Source organism: Bactrocera latifrons, unplaced genomic scaffold, assembly GCF_001853355.1.
Source record: "Bactrocera latifrons isolate USDA-ARS-PBARC rearing strain unplaced genomic scaffold, ASM185335v1 scaffold_276, whole genome shotgun sequence".
Taxonomy (NCBI): Eukaryota; Metazoa; Arthropoda; class Insecta; order Diptera; family Tephritidae; genus Bactrocera; species Bactrocera latifrons.
This window is the reverse complement of record NW_017536363.1, coordinates 93,606-116,178: the sequence shown is the minus strand read 5'-3', so window position 1 is coordinate 116,178 and position 22,573 is coordinate 93,606. Positions and strand designations below refer to the sequence as shown.

The 22,573-nt window shown below is 35.3% G+C and overlaps 2 protein-coding genes across 6 annotated transcripts in view; both read left to right on the top strand.

Annotated features, from left to right (window-relative positions):
• Nucleotides 1-12,041, top strand: part of LOC108970009 (leupaxin) — a 68,721-nt gene extending 56,680 nt beyond the window's left edge. For 4 of the 5 annotated variants that reach the window (XM_018935092.1, XM_018935088.1, XM_018935089.1 and 1 more), the window contains 3 exons: nucleotides 3,274-3,687; nucleotides 3,757-3,987; nucleotides 11,548-12,041. In XM_018935092.1, coding sequence (XP_018790637.1) covers nucleotides 3,274-3,687; nucleotides 3,757-3,987; nucleotides 11,548-11,814 — 912 coding nt within the window. In that variant the 3' untranslated portion in view covers nucleotides 11,815-12,041. Of the gene's footprint in view, nucleotides 1-3,273; nucleotides 3,688-3,756; nucleotides 3,988-4,171; nucleotides 5,062-11,547 lie in introns of those variants that run through there. The other variant, XM_018935093.1, reaches the window with a different exon arrangement.
• Nucleotides 12,042-18,974: 6,933 nt separating this feature from the next.
• The window catches only part of LOC108970018 (peroxisomal acyl-coenzyme A oxidase 3), a 16,964-nt gene continuing 13,365 nt past the window's right edge, over nucleotides 18,975-22,573 (top strand). Inside the window, exon 1 of the mRNA XM_018935116.1 lies at nucleotides 18,975-19,692. The gene's annotated coding sequence lies outside the window, so the exon portion shown is untranslated. The remainder of the gene's footprint in view (nucleotides 19,693-22,573) is intronic.

The window sequence follows — 22,573 nt, the reverse complement described above, 5'->3', positions numbered from 1 at the left end:
TATTCGGATCTTTCACAATCGTCGACTTATATTATAATCCCTACGAGGCATGGAATTAATTTCCTTGAATAAAATTAAAGCACTTTTCTGATTTATTTTAAGTAAAATCTGTATATATTTTCTATCCCATTTGCTACGTTCTTGAAGTTTCTTATTCTAAAGTATTATTTAAAATTAAATGCTCAGTGTCAGCCTGGAAATCCAACGCAGGATAACTCTTGCCAACAGGTTCTACTTCTGACTGAGTAGGCAACTGAGAAGTAAAGTCCTCTCTCCACGAACAAAAACCAAACTCTATAAGTCACTCATAATTCCCGTCCTGCTATATGGTGCAGAGATTTACGGCCCTTTGAGCACTGGCCACGGCAAATATCGCATTCGATGGAACGATGAGCTGTATGAGATATATGACGACATTGACATAGTTCAGCGAATTAAAAGACAGCGGCTACGTTGGCTAGGTCATGTTGTCCGAATGGACGAAAATACTCCAGCTCTGAAAGTATAAGGCGCCACGTAGCGAAAAGAAGAAATGACTCGCGCTGTTGTTAACACGGCTATAATCGCGTAAGCGGTATGTACCGCAATTAAGAAGAAGAATAAGTAATAATAATACTCAGTAAAAATGTGGGCAAGCTCTTTTAACAGATTGTTGCAGCTATATAAGACATTTAAATGGGGATAATTTAGGTATACTCGTACGACATTGTTTCTTGTCTTCCTGCGAGAATATCTATCAATCTTTCACATGATGTGAACATATCCTTACATATAATATTTATTCAGACGATTATGTATCCAAAACTTGCTGTTATATTTTGTCTAATAGTGTTATTGGATACTATTACACTATTAGTGAAAGTGTTCTACATATCTTAATATTCTGACTGCTTTAGTTCTCATAGAAAAATCATTGGCATTTATTCAAGTTGAAAAAAAAAACTACTCAAGATCATTCAAGTCACACAGCTCCAATTTTTCTAAGGAAGTATGATTATTGTACAAATTAGGCATATCGATTTTACAGAGCATATGGAAATGTGGAAAGTTACATTACAGGATTCGGATTTTAAGAAATGCTATTGATTTTTGCTTTGTCTTCTTTTTAAATGAAATTCGTTAAAAGCTTGTTAAAATTGTTCAAGTACTTAAAAGATATTTTCTCATTTAAATTCATTAGGAAGCTGCCATTTTCAGAGATCCAATTGTTGTATATAGTACATATTCATTTTTGTTTTACATCGCTTAAGATCTTGCATAAAGCAATAATTAAGCTGCTTAATATCTCTCAGCTCTCATATAGTTCCATTCATTAAACTATTTCTAAACAAAATCACCTGTCGATTTGTCAAAATATAGRTGTATATACTGTATTATGTAAACATTTGGTATATAAAGATGTACCCATACAGAAAATTTGATTTTATTTTCATAAAGCCATGTTATAAAGTTGTCTTCTATGTTCTTTGGCATTAGACATCTGACACACTTCCGCTAATGGCTTTGTTGACATTGCCTGATTTATTACACGCATCTGTCAGCTACCCAATTGTTTATCTTAAATCGCATATACATTAAGCTTGATTGATACCTATGAGTTTTTCTTATTGGTTCAACACTATATTTTAGTCAGCTTCCCAATTGTTTATCTTAAATCGCATATACATTAAGCTTGATTGATACCTATGAGTTTTTCTTATTGGTTCAACACTATATTTTAGTCCCTTATGCTTTAAAAATTTGAGAACTTTTTTGAAATTTTTGGGAAGATTTTTTTTTTGGAGTTGAACATTAGTGGTGTTCTTACATGAAAAAAGACCTACAAGTTATTGGGTCATGCAGGTTTATTGTAGACAGAGACTTGGACTGATTAACGAATTTAAGAATTATATTAAAGAAAATAGTACTTAGACGATATGACCTGACACAACATGGCCGCCATGTTGATATTTGTTGTTTAATGATCACTTTGTCCTTAGATATAAACCACCTAGAAGCATAAACAATTTGAAACCAACCGTTGATTATTGTAATAGTGATATAAATCATTACCCAACTAAGTTTAAATAATGCTCTTGAGTTATCCAATGTTAAAATTCTAAATATAAATTTGTGTTCGAGTATCCTGTCAGAGATGTATTCACATAAGAAGTGATACCATACGAGTAGCATCCATTCATTACGAATTCGGATTGTTCTTCACTAGAATCAGTTTCAGATAAGAACACAGCAACTTCCCCATACCAACGACAGAGGGTAGACCGGATATACCTTATCGAAAGAACCGGGATTTAAATTCGCCTAGTAACTTTCACCCTTAGCAGTACTGTCCAAATCAATAGAAAACGGTTTATGCAGTTATGGCATCAACAAAGTTACATTTGTCTCCCAACTAATTTATCGCACTTCTCTATACTTCCGACTATACCGGCTATGGTTTAAAGTCCCAAACTGTTCTACATAAATACGACCCTTCTTATTGAAACAAAACTTAAATGGTGCACAAAATTAACTTTATTTTTAAACAAACACGTAAAAGTCGTACGTGCAATTTGTAACTTAGCAATGAGTCTGCTAGACTATGCCGTCGTCCCCAATGTTCAGCCTTAAAGAGTATTATCAGGAATGACAATTCGCATATGAATTTTGGACAAAATATCAATACCCACACATTATAATTGATTGTGTGTTGACTGTGTCGAGCAGAACTTGGGAATCGCAGCAAATGGGAATACCCCGTTGGGTGTATAGACGCGGCCGAGGAAAAACCAAATCAGTTTCGCTTATTTAAGAGTAGCCACACACTTTAATACATACTTATGTACATATATGCATGGAAATAAATGAGGGGCGCTGCCGACGTTTGACCGGCATACTTCATATACATAGATATTTTTTTGGCAATACTAAAGCTTCCCAGTTGTAAAGCTGCTACTTGCGTCGGCGCATTTGCCAGTTCGTAACACGGTCATCGTCTTTTTTGCTCTTTACTTATTTTCTGCCTCTTATATTTTTCAATTTATTTTGTTGTTGTTCTCGACACGATAACCGATTGCTAAGTTTTTGAGTTCAGCGCGCATAAAAGTATTTTCAGTTTGAAAATTTTCACCAGACGCTTTAGATCGCACACGAGAACGTAAGGCAACGCAGCTAAAAACATAAAAAATTTAAATATATACATACCTATGTACTTAGGATACAATTTTTCAGTCCTTCATAAATGATCAAGGATTTAATAAAGGATTTCAATTTTTGTTTCATTACTCTTTTTAGGTTAATAACGGTTCGAACCATCACCACCAGACAGTTACCGATTACGCTAAGCCGAATAAAGGCGTGTCACATTTAACGCAAACTATCACCGAGACCACCACTTCTACCCTTGTAGAAGATAACGAACCAGATCAGTTGGATTCTATGCTTGGTAGTTTACAAGCCAATATGAGTCGTCAAGGAGTCAATACCGTGCAAAAGGGATGCTGCAATGCTTGCGAAAAGCCAATTGTAGGCCAAGTGATCACAGCCTTGGGCAAGACCTGGCATCCAGAGCACTTCACATGTAACCACTGCAACCAGGAGTTGGGCACACGCAACTTCTTTGAACGCGATGGCTTCCCATACTGTGAGCCGGACTACCACAACTTGTTCAGTCCACGTTGCGCTTACTGCAATGGCGCTATTTTAGATGTACGCATTTGTGGCTAATATTTATTTAGATTATGAATTGGAATTATGAATAATCATTTTTGTTTGCAGAAATGCGTAACAGCTTTGGATAAGACATGGCATACGGAGCACTTCTTCTGCGCACAGTGCGGACAGCAATTTGGCGAGGACGGTTTCCATGAACGCGATGGCAAACCCTATTGCCGCAACGATTACTTCGAAATGTTCGCGCCCAAATGCAATGGTTGCAATCGTGCTATTATGGAAAACTATATCTCGGCGCTGAACTCTCAATGGCATCCTGACTGCTTCGTATGCCGGGTAAGTGCTTTCAATATGCGCCAGCTCTGTAGCTTACGTGATGCGGTAAATCCAAAATTTGCAGTCTAATTGCGAAACTGAGATTTTTTTTACAATAATTACTCGCGCATGTTTTGTATTATGTTTAAAGAAACCGTTGTAAATTTATGTGTTTCTCAATTATATGTAATTTTCACCTTTCCAGGATTGCAAGAAAGCGGTGAGAGGAAAATCATTCTACGCCATGGAAGGCAAACCCGTCTGTCCATCATGCGTGGGTGTTGATGAGGAAGAATAAACCGATATACAATTTGATTTTATGGAGAATTAAAATTTTCCAAATTTGTAGAAACGGTTTTTCGAAAAGTTTTGTTTGCTTTTTTTTGTTTTTTTTTTGTTAATTTCAAAACGTTTCATTAATTTTGAGTCTATTTGATACTTTGCAAAAACAAAATTGAATCAGCTACATATAAAGCTATGCGATAATATATATACATACATACATACATACATACATACTTTAGAATGTATGGATGCTTATTATATTTAGTCAGTGCGTGGCGGGTGCAAAAGTTGAAAGCAAAAACAAAAACAGCAGCCAGCATGCGTTTCGGTCGATCGTTTTGGGAAAATAGAGTTTCTATTTTTGCTGATATTTTACGCAAGTACAGCAATGCGGTTGAACACGCACACTTACACACATATATATACACAAAAAACACCTATACACAAATCGAAATTACACAAACACACGAAAACATCCACACACACCAACATACAACCGTTAAGTGTTCCATTGAAAAGTATTGCAGAAAAAACAGAAACTAATTGGATTTCGATTGATTCTTCCTCATCATAAAAGATATACGATCGCCACCGTTCATGCTGCTACAATAAGTTGATATATATACCTGATCTTGCTGTTGAAACCCCGTGCTACCCGCAGGCGTGGCAGTGCGTACGCATGAACTCATTAACCATTGGTACGTGCACCAAATGGCAGAGTGAATGTGTCCCTGCTCATGCCTCATGGCCTTATGTTGTCCCTGAACTTTTGAAATTTCTGCATAGTTAACAGCTGTGCCACCGTGCCTCAAGAATATGTTAAAATACTTCATAAATACACACGTGTATCAGTTATTTCTACTAGTTAAACTAACTGAATTAATATCGAATAGAAATTCGATGAACATAGAAGAAGTGAAAGTATAATAACTAACAAATCGAAAAACTATAAATTAGGTTAAGTTTAGGTATTTTTAAATACAAGGCAATATTATTGTAATTTGTTTATTTGTAAATAAAAATAAAATATAAATAATATAAAAAATAACAAAAAACAAAAAACACAAACACAAAAATACACATATCAAAGTCATCAGATTCTATCTGGCATGTATCGTGCATTCATGATTACGATGCCGGTAGAGATGCGATTGGGTCCGAGACCTTGCGCTTGTCACGGTCACCATGAGGCCGAATTTGACGATTGCAAGGTGGTCGCTTTCCATATTTTCGTTCATTCGAAGTAGGCCTACGAATTCGGAAGATAAAACTTTGGAGGGCTCTTCGTATGTGACCTTCAAACACATATATACAAGTATATATTTACACATGTACGTATATACAAATGTATGTGCTTATTTCTATATATATACATATGTACATATATATGTATATGGGTTACGCTCACACTTTTTATACAGGCGTATTTATTTCTATACTCATTTATTAAGAAAAATTACCGCGAATTTGTTTTATTTATAATATTCTTTCAATAACACCCACATTATTTTATTTTCTATTTGTTTGTATCCAAAAAAATTATAAACATTGCCTTGTATATGTATATTATACATTCTTTTATATATTGTAGAAAAATAATATTTCTTATGAATACATCATAATTTAAGGTAGTTCCATATACTTTTACAAATATTTTTTTCAAGGCAATCAATAATATTAAAAATTTTAAATGTAAATGTGTAAAGAAAAAAACTATTTTTTTACTAATTCACTAACAATAGTTTATATTTGTTTTTAAAACTGTTAATAGTTTTATTTTTTAATTAACATAACATAATTATATTTTAAAATATTATTATAAATTAAAAAAATAGTTCTAAAACTTAATTAGTTTCCTGTCTCTTATACACATCTAGATGTGTATAAGAGACAGGACAGGAACAGGTGGTAATCACTTGGCGCTATGTCCGGGCTATATGGTGGATGCGATAAAACTTCCCATCCGAGCTCCCGTAGCTTCTATGCTTGGAACACTATACACTTCCTGTTGGCCAATTCCGGACGCTTCGGGTCGATCGCCTGCTTCAAGCGGTCCAGTTGTTCGCAGTAGTTGGTAGAATTAAGTGTCTGGTCATATGAGAGCAGCTCATAGTGGATGATTCCCTTCGAATCCCACCAAACACTGGCTTGGCCACTGTTTGGGGCGATTCACCGACCGTTTTAGCATATGATNATTATAAATTAAAAAAATAGTTCTAAAACTTAATTAGTTTCAGTTTAATATATAATTAAACAAAATATTATATCCTCATCTAAAATGCAAAATAACGTAACATCACTTTTTATAAGTTTACAAGTGAAGGAAATAGGATATAAGAGAAACTGCTTATGTYGAAACAAAGCGTCTGTTTTGATTATAAAATGGTTATTAGTGAATCGTAAGCAATCAAAGATTGAATTTCGAATTTTTTGATGGTACGTATTTTAAACGACGATTTATAAAAGTGCGCTTCTATTGATACTTTACTGTATCAAAGTTAATCATTCGCCAAATCGATTTAATAAATTTACTTAGGCCAACTTCCAGCTATTCCTAATCGGAACCTCGATTGCCAGTTAAATCACACTATTGAGACAGTTTAAACTTTCCTGCACTTAAATGTTGTAGATCAAAATGGCTCACCCTACCTTCCACATATCAAATTTACATACATACATATTTCCAAATGTCTCTTTCATAAGTATATTCATATATGTATGTATATAGTTTTTTATGTAAACCACGTCAGTTGCTCTTGAATGTAATTCGTGTATGTCTTTGAATATTTTACAATGTAGTATCTTCAACGACTGCAGCTGTTCAACACATTTGCCCCTCGATCATATTTATACCTTGCCAGTGCTCTTTGCTAATATTTTTTAAATTTCGCTTTCAAAGTTAGACGCATTTTGTTTTTCTGCTTATCCTAGTTCATTTGACAGGTTGCCAGCAATCAGAAGTTTTTTTTTTTTTTAATTTTACGTATAAAAGCTTTGAGTTGAAACCCTACAAAATGAAATATTATCAAACTAATTAGCTGAGTCGATTTAGCCATGTCCGTCCGTCTGACCGTTTGTATATACGCGAAACAGTCCCTCAGTTTTGGAGATACCGATCTGAAATATTGCAAATGTCCCTGCCCGCAGGAAGCTATTCATTTGTCGGAACCGCTGATCGGATCATTATAGGGAGACGAAATCAAGACCTTGTATGGAAACCCTTTTATTTGACGAGATATCTTAGCGAAGTATTGTCTAAGGCAACAAACATTATCTATTTATAATAAATAAAAATATGCACTCAACTACACAACTTACTCTTCATTCCGTCCTAATTACCAAGATATAAAGCATTATACATAAAAAAATGTTCGAGTATTATATAGTATGTGAATAGATTTTAGAATTAGAAAATTTAAAATTATTATCATTAAGATAGTTTCTAGTACATTCAATTTATTTAAATATTTTAATTTTTCCTTTTTGGTTAAATTTTATTTATATTACTATTTACACTAATTATATTTATTAAGATTTGTTCTTGTGCTGTGCGAACCCAAATTTAATTAGCATTTAAAAACTTATAGTGCGAGTTTAATTTGTTCTTTGTTAGACAGTGCGCATACGTAGCCTCTATTAGTTTGACAACTCCTCTATGAAGATGAAGAAGAAAAGAAATCAAACCCGAAGTAATTATCATTTCCAAGCCTAGTTAATTCGCTTTTTCTGAGATTAAAAGGTTACTACTAATGTAAGCTCGTGCTATTTAAGGGGGAGTAGCTTTAACTTGTGTAAAGCAAAGCCCATTTTAATGTTTTTTTTTTTGTTTTTATTATTTATTAAGTAGTTAAAATCCATTTTTAAAAAATTAGTCGTACATTTCAGCAGGATATTCGACGTATATGTTGTCAAATTTTCATGCCGAAATATTAAAAAATACGACAGTGGTAGCAATTACTCTGGAGTGTCTCGCAAAAAAATTGAATTGTTGTGTCCGTCATAACTCGGTGCTAGACCATCAGAAACCAAAAAAGAATATCTTTAGATTCTAGCTTTGCCTAGGTAAAGCTGGAGAAGTCTAAAAATAGCATTAACTTCGTAAATTCTTATTGCCTTTTAATTATCAATTACGTTTTTGATCACAAAAGTAATTGCAGATTTTCAAAAACTTATGACAAAACTAAAAATTAGATTTTCTGAATAGCTGATACCAGAATACTATATACTAGCCATTCTGCAGGTATCTCTGACGTCATGCCACTGTTCATCTGATGACCATTACTCTGTAGCGCGTTCGTATTTGCTTATATGCATTGTTCTAATTGTTTTTCAATCTTTTGAGTAAACCAAATATTTCTTGATGTCTTGATGGCAAATTATAATGCCACTTTATTGTTGGCGACAAATATTTACTTCTCTCGCAGCACACACACACACACAGTGTTGGTGGCATTGTCAAAGTGCCAAAGCGCATAACAGTTGTAAACGGTCTAATGGCTTTGCATGAATGCAATTCTTCAATTCATAATTCATTTTCGTTGCTATTCTAATGTCGTTGTGCTATTGTGTGTATATGGTGTGCTTTCGTATGCCTAAATGCAAAATAAGATTTCACTCGCTTAATGAAAATTAATTTATTACATTGCTGAGAATGCAATGCATTTGAATATGGCGTAATTTTTTTGTGGTCGTCGTTTATTCAGCGTATTAAAAGCATTTTCGGCATAAAAGCATCAATGTGACGAGGGAGTAGGATACATTGTATATTGTTTATAGAATAAAATCGATTTTTCGTTTTCGTTGATTTAATTGATTTCATATTAATTTTCATTAGTTTGTTGAAGTCTGTTTAGCAACTTCACACTTATGTACATACATATCTTATATACCAGTATTGTAAAGAGGTTTTATCAGATGTTTTTTTGTAGAGGCCCAAAACATGGTATGAAAAGCCAAGCTCCAAAATATTTGGCTTTGAGGAAACTTAACTTTTTTACTACAAAATCATTATGAAAATTCAAAAAAACCTCAAACTGCGTTAAAAATTTGTGAGCTTAGCAAATTGAATTTGCTTTCGTCAGAAAACAAAATCTGTTGCCTATCAATTTGATCCCAATTTTAGTCCTTTTTATCTAAGAATGTCATGACGTCTTCATTTTTTGTTTTAATAGCGGTATTTTGACAGGGCGTCTTCTATATAAATCCACATCTCTAAGTCATTGCCGTATGGTCACCACTTTCTTTCATTTTTTGTTTTAAAATCGGCTTTGGCAGGCCATCTTTTATATAAATCCACATCTCTAAGGCGTTGCCGTATGGTCACCACTTGGTGAAAATTTTGCATACGCCCTTATAGAAAGTTAACTTTTAAAGCGGTCGCCTACACTTATCCGCTGCGGTTCTCAATTGACCTGACCTGATCCCTTCATTCAATTCAATCTGCTAGTTGCCAAAATTATCACTTTTCTTCATCTAATACAAATATGCGAATTTTTGGGTCAGGCGTTAATTTGTTCTGATTATTTCGCATTTTGAACAACTTTTCAAATAAAATACAACAGGAATATTTTAACATCTTCCATTTAGTTGCTATAAAGGAAGTAGATATCAACACATATTTTAAATCTTTAAATTTTTTAAGTTATGCATTTTCTCAATGTCTGGTTAGCAACCGTCTGACAGTCAAGTTCTCGTTAATAGTGTAATTCTGCAACAAACATTCATTTCCTACATCAGTATTCGGACTTTTTAGTTTCGATAGATAAAAAGCTAGTTCTCCGATCTTTCTTGGTTGTTCCACTAAATACTGCAAACCCCTGCAACAATGGGACAAGAGAGCTATATCAATATCATACAAAAAGGCTACAACAACAATAATTCAAAATCCTGCCGGTAGTACATGGGGCAAAACCAAAGAAAGGTAGTTGGTTAACTATAAGGCAATCGCTCGATCGGTCTTACATAATTTCGTAGCACAAGAGTCATCCAACTCCCGATCCTTTGTCATAATAATAAGTTCGCAACCTACGAATGGTAGTGTTTAATCTGAGGTTAACACTCTAGACTTTCTTAGTATTTAAGCTCATTGTCTTCGCCATTGCCCGATGTATTTCTGTGACGTAGCAAACATAACAATTTAATATTGCATTATGTTAATATCAGCCAGCGAAATTTATACCGAAATGTTCTCGATAATAAAGGTCTTATTGCAGTTGGTCTCTAAAGTTTTACGTTCCTTTCTAAGTTAACTGCCGCAGGAGCGCAATTGCTTCATCGGCTTAGAGCTCCATGCTGAACGTTTGTGCCAATCCCCAAGTACTTCGCCATTATCATAATGCGTTACGGGGCATCTCAACAGGATAAAATTTATGTCATACTAACTGTCAAATCTATTGCTATTGCCATTGGCGAATCTGTATGTGGGTGTTTGTTATCATAACATAATTGTTTGAGCAAAGGCGTAGTGAGTTTGAGCTCTTGAGAAATATATTTTATCACATTGCGAAATGCCGTCGGGTAGGTAGCTGATCCAGCGCATGTTTTGAGCTCCTGAACTGTTTAAATCTTTTATGAGGAAATTAAAAAAAAGGATTACGATCCTGTTTTTTACAAATGTGTTTCTGGGAAAAATAAGAATTCATGTTTTTGGACTACTGTATAATAATTGTGGCATACATTTTATATACCAATTAAAATAATAAATTTAATATGAGCAATGATATTTTGATTTATGCTTGTATAAGTTTATTAAATTTAAGACTTCGCTCATTCCCAACCCAATTTGCATAATTTTTCCTTAAAAAAACAATATTGAACTCAATATTAATTTTTTGGAAAAATGTTATTTCGAAAATGTATTTTATTTTAATAATATAACACAACCGACTTAATACTTGCTCTTCTAAATTTCATATTACCGAAATGAAAATGTCGTCGGCATATGTGCAAATGGGATATGCTGCCTCTTCGAAATTTTCATAGAAATGAAAATTGCGTTGTCAAACTGCTAAAGTGACAGCTTATTGCTTACAATATATGGCAAACTAATTAGTATTCCAAATATAGTAGGCAATATGCAATATGGAGTGTCCACAAGCAATACGCACGGGAATACAGTTAGTAAGACATAGATTTTATCCTGTCGAGATGCCCGTAAAAGATGTCCATTTGTTTCAATCTCGATTTTTGAATACACGGTCCTTCTACAGCTGAACTGGTTTATCGCATCCTTCTTCCTTTAATGTTATAATAAAATATCTTATTTTCCTAGCTCATTGTACACTTATTTATTTGCAGGACTGTCGGCGACCCTTCCAAGGTGGCTCCTTCTTCGATCACGAAGGTTTACCCTATTGTGAGACACATTATCATGCAAAACGCGGCTCGCTTTGCGCCGGATGCTCTAAGCCCATCACAGGTCGCTGCATTACTGCCATGTTCAAAAAGTTCCATCCGGAGCATTTTGTGTGCGCCTTCTGCTTGAAGCAGCTCAATAAAGGCACCTTCAAGGAACAAAACGACAAGCCATATTGCCACGAATGCTTTGAAAAGGTTTTCGGATAAATAGTTTAATTAAAATCATCGCCCAATAGTCAGGACTATCACAACAGTCGCATATACTGTACTTGCATACATACTAGCTACATAAAATTATATATGCCGCTTATGTTGTTAGTGTTGGACAATGGAAAAAAAGCCTGTTTATTTGAAAGATAACTTTTTATAATTTCAACTTTTTCGTTATTTCAAAATTGCATTTTATTGCCACGAAACTTTAAATGTAAATTAATTTTGTGCAAACATTCAAACTTTAGCATATAATTTATAATATTTAAATATTTATATATTTTTTTATTAACCCCAATTGCTTAATGTAACCCATGTTTAAATGTTATGCCGACCAATCATTTTTAATTTTAGACAATTTTTTATACCACCTTTTCTTTGTTCTTTATGTAAACAAAAATTCGTACGTTACAGGTAACATTTTTATAATTTACTGTTATTAGGTATACAAATTACATTTGTCTTATAAACTCTAAACTTTGTTGATAATATGTACTAAAAGTAATCGTTTACTATTCGAGGTTGCCATCGAAATAAAAGTCGTCTATATTCCAACTGTTGGAAGTTCCGAAAAATTGTAAGAGATTGTTACCGAATATAACGAGTCATGAACAATTATTCACGATTGAAATTTATTGAGGAAGCGAATAAATCGAATTGAATAAATTTATAACGAAACAAACTATATAAAACGTGTTTATGTAATGGCTAACGGAAGACTGTAAAAGTGAACTGTTTCGACGGAAAAGATTTTAGATAAGTTGGTTTATGTGGCATGCAAAACGAACACCAAATATTAGTTTAACTTATTGTAATGACCACAATATCTGCAGATATGAAGATCGATGAAAACATCTAAGCTAAACCTACTGGGATGTTAGTTCAATTTGACTGTTGACTGGAAGAATGGAGCACTCTTCTGCATTTAGTTGTCAGATGATTATTTGGAACAAGTAAGAAAGGGCCAAAGCCAAAGGAATACTATAAGATGTAAAACATCAACCAGAGCATCGGAATGTAATCAATTTTATATATATATATTAAATATATACTCTATATAACTCATACACTGACCGACATTTTCGGCATAATGTTTGATAGAAAACCCAAAACCATTATAGTTATTTTTATGCATTAAGGAAATAAATAGAACAGGTGAGGAGAAGTTCGGAGGTAACCGAACCTTTCATACTCTTGCAACTTGTTAGGATTAAAGTCGAGGTAATACCTTCAGGTACATAAGGCTTGTTAGTTATATAGGGTTTAGGATCAGTTTTCACTCGATTTTATTCATTCTCAGCAAACACGCTCTTACAATTTTATTATCATAAGTCATATATTGGCCAATATATGCTGTAAGAAGCCACCTGAAAGTCCGAGAACCTTTTATTATGCATGTACATATATGAGTGCTAAGGCAAGTAATGTAAGTAAGTAATAAGTAAATGTTGGCGGTGCACGCCTATTGTTTAATTTTCACACAGGCTCCCACAAAGGCTTCCCACACCATCTCAGCGGTAAAATTTAATGATTCTGGGATTATTAGTTATTTATTTATTGCGTTTTTAGCAGTCTTGAACAGTACCGTTATATGGGGAGTGAGTGGAGTTGTCTTCCGATTTCATCCATTTTTACACTGTCAGTAGTAGTTCTTATAATATTTGCGCTAGCAAATTTTGTAGTTTAGATGATATGTATGTACATTAAACTTATCAGAGGGCAAGAGCCACGCCCACTTTTTCAAAATTTTCTGCCAACAGATGTCACATGCTATTAAGATCACTTGGCCCAATTTACTGGTTAATATTTCGATTTTCGGTTAATGGCGTTTTGTAGGCGTGGCAGTAGTCCTATTACGCTCATCTACCAACTCGTATTTTTGTACTAAGGAACAAGCATACCAAGTTTCCTCAAGATATATCTTTTTTATTAAGTTGCAGTTTGCACGGACGGAAAGACAGAGAGTCACCCGATTTCAGATTTCAACCCGGACTTGCAGTGATAAACGAAGTATTGCAAATACCTTTATAGGAGAAATCTTTGATACACATTACTTAAGTGACGTAAGAGTCTAGCTAGTGAAACATTCTCACATCCCAAGTAAGCTATTAATTCTAAGGATGTGGTCTTGCTAAACAAATGTGGGACACCAATTCAATACCAAACTCCAAGGTTAGCTGACTTTGTACCGCACATATCTCAATGGAAGATATCTCTGTGAAATTAACGGAAAATATTAAGTTTTCGAGCATTATGTCATTTGTAGTAAAAATTATAGTCCTTAGTAATGTCAGGTCAACGTTCAGTTTAGTTTCAGATGATACAGGACGCCAACACTTTTTGCGAATTCTAGATGAGACTTCATATCTTTGTTTGATACTTCGTTTAGTATCTTGACCTCCAAAGCTCCTAGATACTAAGACGAGTGCTGGATCCAGGTATAGGAGGTGTTCCAGCGTCTCTCTCATGTCAACACTCTCTCTCTGCACTTACTGCATGCATCGTCAACACTTATGACCATCCGACCCGCATGTGACGCCAGTAGGCTGTGATTCCGACTTTCACTCCATTAGCCATTTTGAAACCATCTGTATAGATGTTATTAGTTCCGCTAGTGTGTCGTAGGTTTGTGTACCTACCACCCTCTTTTAGTGTGTCTTGGAACTTGCCGAAGAGCTTTCCACTGAAATGTCGATTGGTGGTAAGTTGAGCAACCTTTATAGTGCCGCCGTTTGAGTGGTTCTTAGCGCTGCTGTTATGCAGAGAACAGCGTGTCGCTGAATATAAAATAAAATATAATAAAGAAACTGAGTCCATGACCCATGTTAGACCTTAGTATGATACAAAACATGTTTATAATCAATTTACAGGGTCATCGAATAATGAATAATAACATGTCACAGAGTATAATACACAGTTTGTCAACGTAATAACAATTGCATAAGTTGAATTATTCATGTCTGTCTGTCATTCAGCGGAAGTTCGTATTGTAGATAGGCGAAAATGCCCATCGCCGCCACTGGTTTAAATATTTTTTAAAAAGTGGGCCTTCATATCCACCAAACGCTATGTCAACTGTACTTTTTGTCAGTGAGACCTTCTAGCAACTTCTCATATAGTAATAGTGTCACCGCCCAGCGTTTGCTGAAATCCTATAACTTACGAACGATTCTTGCAATTTTAATGATTATTTTTAAAATTTATTGTTGTAAAATGGCAAAATCGGAAAAAAACCGAACAAATTTTAATATAACATAGCTTTTTTAAATTATGATTATTTTCCTCAAAGTATATTCGTATATACTATAAATAAGGAACCAATGAAGTATCAGAACGAATATTTGTGAAAATTTTGCTTTCGTCACTCTCACTCCAAGACAAACTTCGTAAAAGTCGGCTAAAATTACATGTTATTCCAGAAACTACTGATGATGCAAGATCGTCATGTGACGTATCGTGAGGTTTAGACAACCATAAGCATTAATGGGAATAGCATACATTCAATATGTCAGTATTGCAAATACGGAAGTATTTTTTTTCGGTTGTTTTCAAGAAATACGAAAGGATATTATTTTTCGGTTGTTTTCAAGAAATCAGGAATACCAACCACAGAAAGTGACATTTTTAAGTACTAAGATCATCGATTTAATGAGTGGCACCGAATGACTTCTTTTTCTTTCCGTACTTAAGTAAACAAAGGTGTGAACGTTTTCGACATTTGAAGAAGCGATTGATGCGTTCAGAATACATGTTTTGAAGATACCTCAATCTGAGTAGTAAAAGCGCTGCGGCAATTGGTTCAAACGCATGCAAAAATGTATGGATATTCATTGAGAAAGAGCATATTATTCTGATAATCATGTGCTCTTTTGCTATAAATTTCTAAAATAGCCTCTGCATACCTCATATAGTAATTTTAAACTTCTGGTCGACTTTATATGTAGTATATCATAGCAAAAGGGTTTAATGGCGAGAATTATGCATGTATTAACATTTATGGTTCATATATTTCAATCAAAATATTGATAACAGAGCATCATACTTCTTGGAAATATCGTCTACCAGATTTTGGCAACGTTCAAATGATAATCCTTCCCACACCTCTTTCACTTCTTGCCATGGATCTCCCAAACTGATTAGATTTCGTTCAGAAATTGTTTTTTCATATCTTCCCTGATTTTTTTTATGGGGTTGAGGTCAGGAAACTGAAGTATAACCTCGACTTCGTTGCGTAATGTTAAGGGTAAATTTCATGTTGGTATACCCATATAAATGTTATATTCTATCACGAATATGGTAGAATTGAAACAACACTACATATTGAAAATTTTCACCACCATCTTTTTAGCGCCGCCATATTTGATCGATTCTCAGGGAACATTTTAGATTTAATAAAAAATTTAGAAAATGTCTAAGCTCCCATTTTTCTGTGAAAAGCAAAAAAAGGGTCTTCGAGAATCTGAAAAGCTGAACAAGAATAAGACAATCACATTAAAAATTTGTTTCGTATTTTAATGCCAATATCTTAATATAATTACCGATAATGTGACTCGTCATTTAGATACATGTATTCCGAAAAGGTTTACAGCCAAATGCATTTATCATATTGCCACTCCTATTCTTCCTCATAATTGACGTAGACACCGCTTACGCGATTATATCCGAGTTAACAACAGCGTGCCAGTCGTTTCTTCTCTTCGCTACGTGGCGCCAATTGGATTTTCCAAGCGTAGCCAGGTCCTTCTCCACCTGCCCCTTCCAACGGAGTGGAGGTCTTCCTCTTCCTCTGCGTCCACCGGCGGGTACTTACGTCGAATACTTTCACAGCTGGAGTGTCAATGTCCTCATATATCTCATAGAGCTCATCGTTCCATCGAATGCGATATTTGCCGTGGCCAACGCGCAAAGGTCCATAAATCTTCCGCAGAACATTTCTCTCTAAAACTCACTACGTCGGCTCATCAGTTGTTGTCATCGTCCAAGCCTCTGCACCATATAGCAGGACGGGAATTATCAGTGACTTATAGAGTTTGGTTTTTGTTCGTCGAGAGAGGACTTTGTTTCTCAATTGCCTACTCAGTCCGAAGTTGTGTTGACGCTGGCTCCAAGATAGACGAAATTATCTACGACTTCAAAGTTATGACTGACAGGAAATATTTCGTCCCTCCTCCGTTCACTGCCAGACCGATTTGTTTTGCTTCCTTGTCCAGTCTGGACAAAGCAGAACTAACGGCGCGGGTGTTGAGGCCGATGATATCAATATTTTTTCGAAGAATTTTCGAGCATTACCCCAGTCGGCCAGCTTACCAAGCTCTTCGTACTCACGCATTTCGGCCTCTTTCTTTTTTTTGTCTGAAAATGCGTCTCGCTTTGTTTGTCGATCGTAACGTTGCGAGTTAGGCAGCCTATTTTCTCTCCGCTGGGACATGGCACTCCTCGTCGTATCAGCTGTTCCTTTGCCCTTTCCGAAAACCAATGGTTTCGGTTGCAGCCGTACGTAAGGAGTTTGAAATGCCGTCCCACAGCTCAATTATACCGAGTTGTTGACGAGTGCTCTCAGAGAGCAGGAGTGCAAGCCGAGTAGAAAATCGTTCGGCTGTCTGTTGTGTTTGCAACTTCTCGACGCCGAACCTTCCTTGTGTTTGTTGGCGTGCGTTTTTTACTGCGCAAAGGCGTGTGCGAATCTTGGCTGCAACAAGATAGTGTTCCGAGTCGATGTTAGGACCCTGGAGCGTATGCACGTCTAGAACACTGGAGACCTGTCTCCTTTTCATATCCGAGGCTTGTTGTTCGTTTTCCTTGGTATGATTTTTTTACGTGGCGGGACCCAAACCCTCCCTTGCGGAGGGGATGTTTCGCCCTCTCACTTTAGCTCGCCTTCAAACGGATTTTCTTAGGCTAATGTACATATAGTACATATGTATAAGGCAGAAGTAAAAGTTTAATACAATTAAAATTCATATTTTTATATAGTCGCAAATTTTTCTTTCAAATTTGTTGAGTAGTGTAAATATATAAGCATCAAATAAAGTATTTACTAATCAATAGTGAATATTTGTTTATTTTTTTCATAAAAAGGAATAAAACATTGAGATTCCTCATTGTCGGACACCCACCGCTACTTTTTTTTTGCCCGGCTGTGAGAGTTGTCCACAAATCGAAGCGTTGCAAAAAATGTATTTTTAGATTCACAATAATTAACTGAATGAAGTTGTAATTCTGAACAGTTTCTTCGGAGATTGTGTTATTTCCTTAAACAATAGCCCATACCAAATTTCGGGAATATATCGTCAAATGTTTTCCATACAAGCACTTGATTCTGATCGTAAATTTTATTGTATTATATTACCCTGTTCTGGATATTAAAAAGCAATTATAATTTGTACACAATTTTCTTTCCAAATTTTATGAATTTCTGACCGGTGGTCAAGAATAATTCGAACGAGATCAAGTTATAGGAATTGGTTCTGTATAATATTAATGTCAATGTTGTGTTCAAGAAATTTGTCCAATTGTGGGGATGAAGTAATTACTGAATAATGTGACATTCAGTCGTTACTTCCAAATATGTACGTTTAAAAAATTATTAAAATAAAATTTCAACAAATTTTATATATAACCCTTCTGAGCGGCAACACTGTACACGAATACTCTCTTAAACGGCCGCATGTTGCTCTTCCTCCTCTAAATAAGTTTTGCACACCGTTTCATTGCCATTTCGTTCCGGCCGCGTTTTCACAATAGATACAATTCTACACCGTCGATAAATACACTCAAATAACTATGATTTCTAACTTTATTTCGTTTAATTTGGGAATTTTTAATTAGAGTATTTTCAGAAAACAATGCTGCTATTGTCATAGTTATGAATATGCCGAATACAAATATTTCTCATGGATCACGAGCGTGTTTTGTCTACATCGCGCATACATATAGATATGTATGTATGTATGAACATAATATTATTTTGTGTTTGACTACTTGACTGCCAGCCGGCTTGCTGATTACACGTACACAAACATATGTATGGATATTACTTGACTGTCTGATTTCCACCGCCAACGCTCTACAACTGACTGCCGTTGCGGCTGCTGTTGTCGCTGCGGTTCCCGCCTCAGTCGACGCCGGCATTGCCATTGAAATTTAAATTGAAAGCGACGATGGTTCTCAACTTAATGGCAGCGAGCTCGTGTCCAAACATTAGTATCTAAAGAGTTCAGTAGTTGCAGATACATCGTCGCCTTCAGTGGTATCTAAATTTACGCAAGTTTGGAGGCTTACACGTATACATACATGCAGACGAACACATACGATAGCGAAAACGTTCACCACCGACATATCCACTTATGCATATATACTACCTATATAACTGTTACAAACACCATTAACCACCCCAACGGAGTCGAGCCTCAGAACGCAACAGTGACCACCCAACACTTCGTTTTCCTACCTTACGCAGTCCCATTTGAGTAGTGTACGCGAACGGCATCTCTGTAACTAGAAAAAATAAATAAAAAATGATTTTTATTCAAGTGTTGTGAATTTCAAGATCATAAATTGTGTGAGTGGATGCGTACAGAATTGCGACCAAAGCCATAAAATCAAAAGTGAAATTAATTGCAAAACCCAAAAGGCATAGCGGTATTATCCAAATAAATATTTATATAAATATATAGAAGTAGATCAGTGTAAGAAGCAACGAGTCCATTCAATATTTCAACGAAACTCTTCCACGAAGCAACCCAGAACTGGACAGTATTATTTATTTTGGTTTTTGTTTAAGTGACACATCCGGCGAGGCATCTGGATTGCGACCTGTGAATTACAACAACATATTATATTATAATATACATTCTTCCTTTCCTCCAAAGACTGGTTAGTGCATCTTTAGTTTTGTGCCAAATATAATATATGCTCGTTTATATAGAAATATAAGTATGTGTGTGCATTTGCGAAATTCTTGATTTTTATCTTGCTACCTGTGAATACAAATGCCTATATGCATTGTACATATGTACTTTAGAATTTAAGTCAGTCGGTCTACGTGTACGTGACGCATCTGTTGAGCGATAGTATATTGCCTGTGAGTGCCCAAATATAAGTACATACATATATACATATCCATTAATTCTTACGTATGGATAAGTAAATATTGACATAGATATATACAATTGCATATGCATGCATAAAGTGGTAATAGTTACTCAAAACTGTTTTAGGTATTAACTTCTGAGGGCTTAATAAACATACTTATGTGCACACATAACATATAAAAATATATATTCAAGTTTAATAAATGAACTGTAAGTATGAACTTATGGCAGTCACTCAACTATACATAAAGTAATTTTTCAAACCTTCTAAGTCTCATAATAATTTACTAAGAAGTAACTATGAGCACTACGTTTAAAAAATATACATATGCATATGTACGTACATACATATGTACATATATATTAAACTTGTGGTATATAATATGTTCGTCTACGTTACTAAAAACAACAAATATCAGTTATTCAGTATATAGAAGTGTATATTTTTATACTCTTGCAACATGCTGCTACAGAGTATATATAGAGTTTGTTCATCTAATGTTGTTTGTATCATCTAACAAGTAAGGAAGGGCTAAGTTCGGGTGTCACCGAACATTTATACTCTCGCATGATAAAGTGATAATCGAGATTTCAGGCGTTTTTGTGAGCCGATTTCATATTTGGTACATGTCATCACGGTGTTAAGAAAATATTATATACCGAATTTCATTTATATCGGTTGAGTACTTCCTGAGATATGGTTTTTGGTCCATAAGTGGGCGACGCCACGCTCATTTTCAATTTTTAAAAAAAGCCTAGATGCAGCTTCCTTCTGACATTTCTTCCGTAAAATTTAGTGTTTCTGACTTTTTTGTTAGTCGGTTAACGCACTTTTAGTGATTTTCAACATAACCTTTGTATGGGNAGTCGGTTAACGCACTTTTAGTGATTTTCAACATAACCTTTGTATGGGAGGTGGGCGTGGTTATTATCCGATTTCTTCCATTTTTGAACTGTATATGGAGATGCCTAAAAGAAACGACTATGTACAGTTTGGTTGACATAGCTATAGTAGTTTTTGAGATATGTACAAAAAAGTTAGTAGGGGGCGGGCCACGCCCACTTTTCCAAAAAAATTACGTCCAAATATGCCCCTCCATAGTGCGATCCTTTGTGCCAAATTTTATTTTAATATCTTTATTTACGGCTTAGTTATGACATTATATAGGTTTTCGGTTTCCGCCATTTTGTGGGCGTGGTAGTTTGCCGATTTTGCCCATCTTCGAACTTAACCTTCTTATGGAGCCCAGAAATACGTGTACCAAGTTTCATCATGACATCTCAATTTTTACTTAAGTATCTTGCACGGACGGACGGACAGACGGACGGACGGACAGACAGACAGACATCCGGATTTCAACTCTACTCGTCACCCTGATCACTTTGGTATATATAACCCTATATCTGACTCTTTTACTTTTAGGACTTACAAACAACCGTTATGTGAACAAAATTATAATACTCTCTTTAGCAACTTTGTTGCGAGAGTATAAAAATTGTCCAGATAAATATTGTGTTATATGTTTATTTATAAATGATTTTGATGACGAGAAGAGTTGAAAACTTCTTGGCTGTCTGTCCGTCCGTGTGACTGTGCTAGCAATACGCATATTTCTCGGCAAAATGGAAAGGAGGAATTCGTAGATGGGCGCAATCGGACCACAACGCATTAACCAAATACCTACAAAATGCTATAACTAAGCCGCAAAAAACTTGGTACAACGATTCGCAATAAGGAGGGACATCTATGGTTTGAAAATTTGTATAACGTGGTTATGGCTCCGCCCCCTAATAGGTATAAAACATATATCTCCCAAATGATTCAAGCTTTATAACCCAAATTTGCACAGGGCAAATGACTTCGACACTTCTTCCGATAGAGTGCAATGGGATAAAATCGAATGATAACCACACCCAGTCACCGTATAACGATTTGGTCAAGATGCAAGATTATGAAATGTTCGGTTAAACCCGAAGTTTGCCTTTCCTTATTTGATCCAGTGAGCAACAATCACAAAAGCACATGATGGTCATGATTTTCTTTACTTATGTATATGCATATAACACATATGTATTTGTACAGCAATTTCGTGAAAAAATATCAATGTATGTGAAATGCCGGTAACGTTTTATGGGGGGGAGACTGCCAGTCGCATATTTTATTGTCGTCATCGTCTCTAATCAGCAGCGGCAGCGTGAGCACGCATTACATCACTTCAAGCCAAATGTGGCACGAGAGCGGTTAAAAGCTTTGCATGTGGTCAACGAATTTGAATGACAACACAGCGTATAAAAATACATACTACATATACTTGTAAAGTATGTATACGCGTATTAAAGATTTACATATACAAAGTGGTTGTAGGTGCTCCACCAGCTGTGAAAGGCAACGGATTATACCTGCCAATCATGAGCGGGTAAAAATCCAGGTAATCAGTGGGTAAACATGTGGGTAGTTTGCCATAGGCCGCGTGGAGATTATACTCTCACACTTACGTATACATGTGATCATACATCACTGTTGCGATCATTCAGCAGTGTCATATAAAAAGGTATATCTGTCCTGCTCTAATATCCCCAATCGACGGCTGATTCAAGGTTGCATTTTAAACAGCTGATGCAGGGTTGCATTTTTTAATTCTTACTTTAAAAATTTCTTAAAA